General features: G+C 41.3%; 1 protein-coding gene across 6 annotated transcripts in view; it reads right to left on the bottom strand.

Moving 5' to 3' along the window:
• Positions 1-7,171: 7,171 nt before the first annotated feature.
• Positions 7,172-12,184, bottom strand: part of znf521 (zinc finger protein 521) — a 121,946-nt gene continuing 116,933 nt past the window's right edge. For all 6 annotated transcript variants that reach the window (XM_015049721.1, XM_015049724.1, XM_015049720.1 and 3 more), the window contains one exon: positions 7,172-8,630. In XM_015049721.1, the coding sequence (XP_014905207.1) occupies positions 8,601-8,630 (30 nt within the window). In that variant the 3' untranslated portion in view covers positions 7,172-8,600. The remainder of the gene's footprint in view (positions 8,631-12,184) is intronic.

The raw sequence follows: 12,184 nt of genomic DNA, 5'->3' as shown, positions 1-12,184 counted from the left end.
AAGGTTGATTAAATAGGACCACAAAGAAAACAAGATGTTGGCATTTTTTGTGTTTTTCTCTTCATGGATGATGTTCTCATCTGTACCATCACCTAAATAAATTCAGTTCAAAATTCAATTCAGCATTAGCATAATTTGCATTAGCATGATCCCTGTGAGAAATTTGGGCTGCTGACAAGCCTTTAGCTTCAACCTCCATGACCAACTAATCTGGATTTATTCTAAAACGTAAACGGAGTTACTGCAGGTGATATATTTACAGTAACTGCTTATTATCTTTTAACAAAAAAACCCACACTATCTGTTTAATCTTAAAAATCTAACTCCTAATCGGATTATATGCAATTAAAAGTATCAGATGTAAACTGAAACCACTGTATTTTAATGCTAACAGTTGAAGGCATTTTTTGCGTCCTTGGACTCTCTTCTACAAATAACAGTACAATATTCTACATTTGCACTACTCCAGAATGTTGCCAAAACACAGAAAAGAACCTGCAGACAAGATCAAACCACTTTGCGCAGAAAGAGGTCAGAATCATGACCCCTTCCGAAGTTGAAGTTCCAGCACAGACTGTTCACTCTCTCAGCCAACTAAATGTAAACCACAGTTAATATTTCATCAGGGACACACTTAAAAAGAAAAAAAAAAAGACTATTTCTGCTTGATTTTGGCCTTTTCACTTCTTCCGTTTTTCCTCCTCTTTTTTTCCTGCAGTGCACCTCCTGACTAGAGATTAAATAATTCCATTGGAATCCTCTTAGGATGGGTTCCCAGCACTTGGCAATTAAACAATTACATTTAATCAGCATGGGGCGACGCTTCAAGTCACCCTCATTTCAGACGTTGATTAAAAGCAATTCTGCAGTGGTTATTGCTGTCGACTTTCGAAACTGCGGTTCACTTAGGTTTACTGCATCTGTGGTGTCGGATTGGATGGCAATACGGGGAGGTTCAGTGGTGGTCGGGAGCTCTATCTGCCTCTGGTGCGCCAAAGTGTAATGACAGAACTCATGGCAGACCTCATACTGTCCCCTAAGTCGAAGCCACTTAGATTAGTTAAAGACATTTTGACCCTACAGCAAAGAAGACTCGGTGAACAATAGCAAGAGGAGGAGTGCTAGGTTTTGCGCGTGGGACTTTATATCCTGTGTGCATATAGGTTTTATTGTGTGCGTTCACCTTGCTGCAGATGTATTTAAGTGCAACCGACTTAAAGGAAATGCACCTTGACATGTATATTTTCATCATGCAACACAATGATGTCTCTCTCTCTCTCTGTCTGCGATGGCCCCCAGCTGAGTGAGGAAGCACAAGGAGAGTAGCGGTGGTTTTTGTGTGAGCTGTGTCTGAAAATACAGAGCAGCATCGCAGCGCGGCAGAACTGACTGCAGAGCTCTCTGTTCAACACGGGCAAAGCGTGATGGACACCCAGCCCCCCTCATGTGAAACCCAGGTGCCCGTGTTTCGTAAGGTGCCCCACTGGCTCTCCAGCCCTCTTAATTAGCGGCTTCCCGTCAGCTGGCGCCAGGCCTTTGAGCACCAGTGACTGGCGTTTTCTGGAAGAAGAATCTAGTTCACTCCAGATCTTCAGTGCCTCTAATAGACGGAGGCATGGGCAGGCTGAGAAAGAGGCATCAACGTTTTCTTGGCAAACTGATAAATCATCAGTGAATTTCCCGGTGTCTAGATCAAATGCATGCTGGGAGGAGAACAAAATACTGTAGCATGCTGTACTTTTTATTAAAGACGGGCGACTGCAGCGAATGGAACCGAAGGCCTGGGCTTTTTTTTTTTTTTTTTTTGTCTTTCTTAGCTGGAGATGCAATGTAAAAAGACATTGATGATTTTTATACGATGAAGTCAAATATAGATAAAAGATTTCACCAGGATGAAAATCTACCTTTCTTCCTTGTGCGGCATCACAGCAGCTCTGTAACAACAGTCTCCTCTAATGACATTCCCCCAGTAACTTCTTGCCTCCATGAATCTCAAGGGGGGAGAGCTACAAAAAGTGATAATTACATGAAATATACATAGCGAATAAAGAGAGCATGTTTACATAACCAGCCCCATAAATATCCGACTGAGGAGACATTGTTCTCCAGCTCCTTTTAAGCTGATCTCCCAGGGATGCCATTTTAATGACATGATGGTTTAAAGAGATGCTGCTCCATCTCGTTCCATATTTAATTAACTTTTGCTTTTCTGACGCAGAGGAAAAACAGAAGAAAGAACATGCGATGGAGACAAACCCGTGCACGATAGCGAGGAGACAATAACAAATAGCTGGGAGAGGAGAAAGGGAGGCGGAGGGGAACGTTTTGCAGAGACCTTGTCATGCTTTTGTGAGTTGTTTACAATACAAAAGATGCACAGGGAGAGGAGGAGACATGAATGAACTGTGGGAATGGAGACTGGGATTGCTGGAGGGCAGAGCGTGACGAGAAAAGAGGTGGCAGCATCTTGCTGTGGGCTTGATTTTCCTCAGTATTGCCAGGACATTTGCTTGGAGTTTATGGTAAGTTGCACTAAATACAGGATAAGAAAAGATAAGAAGGTTCTGGGTTTCAGTCCCTCCCTGTGCATGCAAAATTCTCTCCGGGTACTCCGGCTTCCTTTCACCATCAAAAAATAATGACTGTTTGGTTAATTGGTCCCTCTGCATTCCCCTTTGGTGTGAGTGTGTTTGTGTGTTTGTCATTTGTCCTGTGTGTCTCCATGTTGCCCTGAGATGGACTGCTGACCCGTGCAAGGTCCCTCGTCTCTTGTCGTAATGACTTCTACAAATCGGTACCAGACCCCACCGCGACCCTGCAAGGATAAGTGGACAATGGACGAATGGATGAAACCATGTTTACCCCTCACAGATTTGCCCTTTTGCTTTGTTGTCACTCTTAAATGCTTCAGGTCTTTACGCAAAGCAGTTTTTAAGCCACCCAATATTTTCTCTCCTTGTATCGTAAACGTGCCCTTACTGCACAGTCTCTAATTCTTCATAAATTCTTATAAAAATGTACTTTGTGTGAATCTGCATGCCTCCATTTTTCCGGTCACTTTCTTGAAAGCTTAATTTCCCCACTTAGGGACATTAACGATTATTCCTGCTCCATTTTATTTATGAGATCTTTTAGGCATTTTTATATCCTAAAAGATCTTTTTCCTAAAAGATTTTTTGTTATTTTTGGGGAGGTTAGTTTAAGCAACTTTTCACCCTTAGCAAATAAAATCATGATCGCAGAGCTGGTTTTTGTATTTACTCATTGAAGTGCGACGAGACATTCTGTTTAAAGGACAGACGCAGCAAAAATAACAATTGTGTAAAAACTTCTACCATGTTTAAAAACTTTTAAGTACAGCCTAGGATTCAGCCAGCCCTTCTATGTATCAGTCAGTGTATTTTCCATTTTTACCTTCAACCCCATACAGCGTACTCTGCATTATTGATAGTATCTTTCCCTTTTCACTCCTCTTGTTAGGCTCTTCCCTTGTCCTCCTCACTCACACCAAACTGAGCTGGCTACACGGAGCCAGGAGAGTTACTGGGAATTTGACCCCACCTGGTCTATATTTCATTGCTTGGAGTTTAATACATTTTTGAAAATCCTCCCCCATCCAGTCACACACATATACTAGAAATAAAAAAATAAAAAAAGGGAAGGGGGAAGAGTGGCTTGTCTATTTCAGGTGTCTATCTTAGTGAGGCAGAGGGAGATGACTGGAGGGTGATACTCACCTTCAGTTCTCCCAGTGCAGGAGACATGGGGATCATTAGAGGAGGGTACAGTGGAGGAGAGAGTTTTTGTTTGTCCGTGAAGAGAACTGAGTTGTTATGGATTACAGCCAGATTAGAAGTGAATGTATTGCACGATTAGATTACAGACATTAGAACATTTATGAAAGAGAAATTATGACTTGTTAATGATTGCCATTCAGTTTCAAGTTTAAAATCTGATAACTAGCCTTTTTTTTTCAGACAATCACAGAGTAGGACTGTGGAAATCAAAAGCAAAACATAAACTCCTAAAAGCAACAAAAATGGAAATTTCTACTAATAAACGTGGAGCTGATTACATGGTTAACATGGTTATTTGCTTTTTTTCATCTGCTAAGTTTGATTCAACATTAACCAAAGTAAGGAAATATGTGTTTGGTTGATTATTTGCTTTTGGGAATAAATCTATACCATTTGAAAACTTGTTTATTGCTTCTTAAATTGAGTCACAATTCTTTCAGATAACTTCTTAGTGTTTTTTTTTTTTTGCTTTGTTTCTGTTTTCCTTTGTTTGCTTTGTCTTTTTTCTTTCCAGTATCTTTAGTATTTTTTTCCTTGTATTTTTGTTCTAAGTTTACTTTATAATGGCCACTAAAATTGCGTCTTCAGCCGTATGGTTTGCTTACTATTTTCTACATATATAAAAAATATCAGTTTTTATATTTTCCTAAAATGTTTTCTATTAACTATTATTTCATGTGAATTTTTTCTCTGGTTGGATTTTTTTCTTTCGTTGATGTTCTTTTTCTTTTTATTCCAGCTTTGTTACACAATGCGAGGAAGGTGATGTTTACTGATTGATGAAGGGTTTTGGCTCAGTTTTCTGTTTAGGGTAACAGAATTGACAAAGGTCTTAATGGTAAAGCTTAGCCTTCATGCATTGTCTGTTTTTATTATAATTAAAATTTTCTTGTAAAATTAGTTACCTGTATTTTAAATATATTATCTAACTGATCATTCTTTGACACCTTGCTCCTTTCACTTTTTTTTTCTGAAAAAAAAAACAATCTGGTGAGGCATGCTTGAATATTTATTCTTTAGAACAAAGAAACAGTGTAAAACTTGCGGCTGTTGTCACATTTTAAAGATAAAATGCTCAAAATTACACAAGGAAAACCCATAGGACAACAGCAAAGACCTTGCGTTCATCAAAAACATCCTGATGGGGCTACATAGTCGAGTTGAGACGTCCATTTTGCTAACATAGTTCTGAAGTGAAAAGATGGCTCTGTGGATGTGAAGTGCCGGTGTGAGAGATTAGGTTACCTCAGACTGTCCCAGTGGATCTCCCAGCCAAATGGAGCTGGATCTCATGCTTGGGCGCACATATTGAATGCCATAAGAGATCTCTGAGGTCTCCTTCAGCCAGAGGAATGCACAGCCTAACAATGTGGAGTTTTCACCAAACTAAATTTTGCACCAAAGAAGAGCAAAGCAAGGACACTGGAACACAAGGGAGAACCACTGAATGTATATTTGTTCAAAAGGGATGAAAGGCCACATTTTTACCTTTCTGGACTGCAGCATGTTGCACAGCTTCAGCAGGAGCTCATATTTCTTTAATAAAGTCTTAACACAGACTGCTGCTTTTCCTCGAGAGGACTGCAGGTATGTGGCTCTTAAGTCAAAAAAAAAAAAAATCCCATAAAAACAAACAAACAAATGCTATTTTAAACGCATCTTAGATAAAAACAACACCATTTCAGCTACTCCCAAACATCTGGCCCCACTGGCCAGTTTCATTAAGGACTGGCCAGGCTCTTAGCAACATTAAGTGCCACTTGCATTAAGGTTATGTGCAGTGCGACGGCACTGTAGAGGATCAGCCAGGCTGAGTTATCTCTGAACAAGCCATCCATTCTGCTGCTTTCTGATGGAAGAATACTTGGGAGCTGTGTAATTATATTGCTTTAAATGAACCCTAGAGAACCCTCTGCCAAAGCGCCTACAAAGTCTCGCACTTGGGCGTGTGTCAGGAACACGCCGCGTGTGTGCGCACTAATGTATGTAGCCATGCACGTGTGTGCGCGTTGAGCTGCTTAGGCTGGCGCTAAAAGCGAGGCCGCAGTGGTTTTGATACGCCTCACAAGTGAATTTAATTAAATCATAAATATGAGCTGGAGGCCACAACCCAATTTAATGTAATGGATGATGTGGGCCAGTCCATCTCTGGCAAAGCAAAGTTCTGGATCTGTTCAAATGCCCTTGAAGCTTATTAAAAGTGTCTGGCAAAGGGAGATGCTAGCAAAGTTGTTTAATGGATGCCCAGCTTGCATTTCCTGTGACAGTTTAATGCCGGGATGTACCATCTCTGACATGGATGTGGGGCTGCAGTTTGTCTATAATTGATCTAATCCTCATCATAGAAATTGAATCCTGCTAGCCAATGAGAATCTTTGAGACTGGGCATCTAAGTTAAAGTAAATGAGTAAGAGGACATTCACCATGCTGCACTGGAAAATTGCTTTGTGATTATTTGTATAAAGTGGACAATATGTACACAACAAAACAAAATTAACTTGAAAAATGTACAAAAAAAAGCTAGTAGACAAATACAGTGTAATAAAACAAAAATGGGAAGAAAGCAGTTTTTCAGAAAACACTTCACAAGAAACACAGCAAACCCCACTAAACTGGATTCAGTGATTACTTAGTAAAGGCTTTTTCTTTTACATGCGTCTTATGTTTTGCCCTCTCCGTTGTGCTTTGCACTGTGGGGTCATATTCATCCAAAAAACATTCTCTATGCTTTCCAGTGTATGTTTTGAACAGAGAGGACCATAATAATGTAAAAATTGTGGGAATAATACTGTGTTTACCATGGTCAATAATGCAATATTTTCTACTGGCATCCACTAGAAAATATGATTTAGAAACCACTGCATGCTTGTCGTTATTGTGTCTTGTTATAGAGTAGTTACAAAGCTCTCAGATTCAGAGCAAGGCTTTTTCAAAGCAAAACGTGAAAGCTTCAACAAATCGTAGGCAGCTTTTTGTGTCACCACTGATGAATCATTTGCTGAGACAGACAGATGCTAATGTCCCATTCTGTGAAGGCAGGAGAATCTTTTCCCAGGTCCCCCGGAGCGCTGGAGGCTCCCTAAATAGGCCTTACGCAAGGGTGTGTAGAATGGGACCGCACAGGGTGATGGGTAATGGAGTCATTAATAACAAAGACCTCCCTTAAGATGCTCAGATGTTCGTTAGCGACTGCCACGAGGGAGTGAGGAAAAATAGGATGCAATTTAATACAATAAAAAAAAAAAAAAAAAACGGGAAAGCTTTGGATGATAATTGTGCTTGCGCTGTCATAGGTCTTGTCTGATGGGTTAATTGTGTTTGCCTTCTCACACACTCCCGCACACAAAGCTTTTAGAAAGCAAGCGACACTAAAGCCATTTCCTCATACAGTTTTTATTATTTCCATCACATGTGCAACACAAAAAAAAATGAGGTCTGCCAAATACAGAACTCTATATTTGTACAATACATTTTAATAACATCAGAGATAACTTTCCTTTTTGCCGCAGGAGATCGTGTTTTTCCTGTAAACTGTATACGAACAAATTTCAGTCAAAATGTCAAAACATGAAAGTTTCATACAAAAGTGCATCTCAGGTTCAATGAATGCAAAACATTTACAATACAGGATGGGTCAGGAGTTTTGTATGGTGCCACAGTGGCTTCCAGTTTGAGCAGTGGGCAATGAGACGCTGCAAAGGAAGAGGGTTGGGCGGACACTCTCCAGGAGAGCCAGGGACGGCGTTTTAGAACTACGTTTGTATCCCCGAGACAGTCTGAGTTTCAGCTCAGTCTTCATGCCCTAAATTCAAATTGTGAAAAAGACACAGAGATAACAAAACATGGAAAAAAAAAAAAAAAAAAAGGAGAAAATTCCAGTAATCTTCTGGCTTCAACAAGCAGTAAACATTAATAACAGAAATGTACAGGTTGAATCAGTGGGCCGGAGATTTCCCCACGCTCTGAGAGCCACATGGGAGCTTCACGCCTCTGTTCACGAGCCAACCAGAGGAGCTAGCCTTTTCCAAATCTGTGTCACTGCATTTGCATATATCAGCATCCTGTCTGTCCCCTGTCCTGTTTTTTTTGTTTTTTTTTTCTTCTCTTCTCTGTGTTGTTTTTAGTTTTTCCCCCCGTCTCTCGCGTGAACTTCAGCACAGGCAGTGCAGATTTGTTGCGCCGTCATTCACAGCTGCTCCTCCGGCAGCCATGCTTACTGTATGACAGACACACAGACAAGATATCTGCCTATGCTGGTGAATTCAGTTCTTTTTTTTTTTTTTTTTCAAAATTTTTACCTTATAATGATTGACTGTGTCTGTATACAGCACGGAGGAGTGCCAGTGATGAAGAGTCCTGTGCTCGTTATGGCACGCCTCCTCATAAGATGGGTCAATACCCATTTTCTTTGACAGATTTAATGATATTTTTTTTCCCTCCTTTACTCTTTTTTAGACAAACATTTTTAACTGTACAATGGCAAATACTGTATAAGATTGTAATATACCTGTAGATAAGGAACACATAAAGAAGTCTATGTACAAACAAGATGGCCTTTTCTTTACTTTGGACACAATGATTAGTAAAGAACCGAAAGGCTTCTTTTATGTTCTTTCTCTGCTTTTGTTTCTTCTTTTTTTTTTTTTTCCTTCTTCTGCGGTGTGGTTTCTGGCGGTGTAACTGAATCGAATGCTCAGGACTAGTCAGTCAGTGGGAAAATACGCCGACAGTAATTGGCGGTCAGGATTGGTTCTGTGCGTCATGCGATCCTTGTTCTTGGTCACGGCACTGAGCTCTGCCACGTTAGCTGCTGTGTTGAGTCAACGTGTGGTTCTGCAAAAACAAAACAAAACAAAAAAACACACAAAAAGAGACGGAAGACATGATTATACGAAATAAATGGATGCTTAACTTGAACACACGCACAGAAAATAAAAGTGAAGGTTCTGAATTCTGCTATGAGAAGATCTGTTAGAAAAAAAAACAAAACAAAAGCTATAACTATCCCTCTTGTAACAGATGAGTCTTGGCGTCCTGATTTAGTACAAATCCAGATAAGTTGACACAGAGGATGAAACGAACAGCTAGTCTAAGAGGGACATAGAACAAAGTGACCGGCTACCATTTTAGGATAACTTTTGGTCAAACTGTTTGAAGACCAAAGAAATACAGTTTGTAAAAACACAGTGAGAATGAGTTTTAAGATGGACACATTTAGCTTTGGACATGGTCCCTCTGAGACCAGCGGTTAGTCTAAGAACAACTATACTGGACTTATACTAATTGAGGATAGGCATATTTAACAGGATACTCTACCTTTTAACCCCATTTCCTTTGTAAAAATATTTTTGCCCTCTTCGTAAATACCAGTCAAAACCAAAACTGTTTAAAGGTTCTACAAAGCACTCGCATAAACTACCATGATATTTATAGCGTTGGACACAGTAGAAGCTACGTGTCCTCTACTACCTGTTAGCTTCAGTTTCTGGGAAAAACTAATCTGAGTTTAAACACAATGAAAATCCCACAAGAGTCTGAAATTAAACAATATGCCTGGTGGTGACAAAACAAATATCCGGATTTCAGTTGTGGATAATCTGATCAGAAATATTGATTCTTATAGAAAAGGTAAAAGGTTCACTGGGGCCGTGTAAAGTACAGACCACTGAACAAATGACTTGGTTGATCAATACAAAAAAAAAAAAAAAAAAAAAAAGTTTTGTGTCCACATCAACATCACTTCAAATACTGTGAACTACTCCTTTAAGATCTGGTCCAACAAGATAATTTAAGGCCACTGACAGAAAATATTCCAACCTCAATCAAAGGCTGCCCCAATGGCAACAAATCCATCACAAGACTCTGACACACCACATAGAAAATCTTCCCTGGAGTTTGCCTACATTTATTAAATGCACTACACATGTAACCCTGCAGAGAAAATGTCAAGAGGTGCAGGTAAGGCCACTGACGATTTGATCCTCCACACCTCTGTGAATATGTATTGGGGCACAATTAACCATGACGCCGTCACAAGGTGAGGATATAACTCCGTTGCGACGTTTCTCCGGAATACATGCAGGCACACACACACAAAGATACACACACAGTTGAGAGTGGGGTTGTAGTGGGGCAGCTGTGCCAGGTTCTTTAAAGGGAGTGTGGACCAGGGGGTGTGTAACGGGTGTCCCTGGTGGGCTGAATCCAGGTCATCTTTTGAAGTGACTGCTAATCCCTTTAATGCAAACTACATGCCCCACTTGCTGCGCTCTGTTTAAAACATGGCCTTGGACTCCGTAAACTGGCATGGACTAGACACACCTGTCACAGAGTCATCATCACACATGCGTGCACACGCACGCAAACATCATAGTGGACGCTTTTCATTTCGCACATAGATCCACTGGCCAATTTATTAGATACGTCCGTTCAATCGCTTACTAGCAAAAACCGCAAAAAATGAGCCAATCACATAGCAGTGACTCAATTTATTTAGGCGTCTAGGAGAAGATGACTTCTTAAAGTTCAAACCAAGCAACAAAAAGCAAAATTGGGCATATAGAGAATGGTCCAAAAAAGAAAATATCCAGTGGGTGGATATTGTTTGCGTGGTCCTATGGATCAAAAGGTCATGCTGAGTTCAGAAGAGAATTGACAGACTGGAGATAATAAAAAGGCAACAGCAGTTCACACAACCATGCTTTATCAACCGACGTATGCAGGATACCATTTCTGAACACAACACTGAAACTTGAACCAGATAAGCTACAGCGCCACAAGACCACAGGTTTCACTCATGTCAGGCAACAATTCTCAGGATTATTAGAAGCAGGTAATAATTGATTGGAAAATGTGCTTTGTCTGATGAGGAGTTTCATCTATGAGAGATGACAGGGTCAGAATTTGGCTTAAGCGACATTAAAGCATCAATCCGTCCTACACTGGATTAATGCTTCAGGTTGCTGATGAGGCTTGACATCAGTTGAGCATGTTTTACACACCCCATCCTACCACAGTGTAACCATGCTACGATAGCTACAACCAGCAAGATATGGCTCTTCTCAAACAGGTTACTTGAACATGTCAATAAGTTCATTTTACTCCAATAGGCTCCTCAGTCATCAAAGTGCAACCCAGTATCGCATTTTTGGAACGTGAGATTCACATCACATCAAGCATTTACTGCTGACAAATCGGCAGCAAATCATGAAGATATCAATTCAAATTGGACCAAAATCTCTGAGCCAAGTTTATGGGGCCTTGAACCAACTACGACATGCAGGATTCAGAAAGTTCAGAAGGGGAAATTGGAGATCAGCCCAGGACGAGCGAGGTTTTATAATAAAGAGCCTGGTGAGTGCAAGTTTACAATTAAGAGATAAAAGTGCATTCATCAGCATTTGTTTTAGTAACTATTAAATATTCCTGCCCAACCTGAGAGGCGGTTTACCAAAGCAGTCACCTTCAGTACTGTTGGTGCACAATCCCTCAGGCAGGACTGAGAGATGCCTATTAGCCCCCCCTTGAATTCACTCCTTCCCATTTTACCCTTTCAGCTGCCTCCGCATAAAGCATTTAAACACCTCGACAGCTTTCCTTTTAGCTGGGGCGATTACTTCCCGACAGGTGGGGTAATAAGCTGTTTGACGGGGAGCAGGATTGTGACCCTGGTACAGGTTAGTGTGGCTCCCCGGGGCCCCCCCCCTTTTTTTTTTTTTTTAAAGAGGCGGCTCCTGGACAGCTCCTCCTGCCTCCCTCTCCCCTCTCTCTTGCTGAAATAAAGCTCCTTTAAGTGAGTCTGGGAGGAGACTCCCCATGGGATGCTCTCCCTCTCTCCTCACCTCACCTCATCTCCCTCCTCACACTCTGCCAACCCCCCCTCCGGTGAAGACATCCTTGGCGTTGCTGAGGAGGGACAGGAGCACGGCAACCTTATTAATGAATGCGGCCCATTACCCGTCAGCCTGGCTCCTCAGTGACTCCCAGAAGCCCCTGCAGTACGTGACTTCAAATGGCAGGATATTGACACGGGGGGAGAGCAAAGCGGCTAGAACTGACTGCGTGTGTGTGTGTGTGTGTGCAAAAGAGAGAAACAGAGAAAATTTGTGCTCAACTGAGTGTGCATGCCTTTGTGTGAATGTGCCAGTCCATCTAGGTGGGAGTGTGTGTGTGTGTGTGCGTGTGTGTGTGTGTGTGCGTGTGTGTGTTTGTGTCAGTGTGCATATGTCTGGACCCCAAAGGAATGTAGCTCCTTGGATATAATGTAGGGCTCGTAACAGCTATTAGAGGGGAAAATAACCCCTCTGGGGAACAGCTCCCCCCCCCCCCCGCCTTTTTATTGCGCCCGCAGATTGCCAGCACACCAAACCCCCAAATCTTTAACCCAA

Source organism: Poecilia latipinna, unplaced genomic scaffold (assembly GCF_001443285.1).
Source record: "Poecilia latipinna isolate Pla-1442-1.1 unplaced genomic scaffold, P_latipinna-1.0 Scaffold957, whole genome shotgun sequence".
Lineage (NCBI taxonomy): Eukaryota > Metazoa > Chordata > Actinopteri > Cyprinodontiformes > Poeciliidae > Poecilia > Poecilia latipinna.
This window is presented reverse-complemented; position numbering and strand designations above follow the sequence as displayed.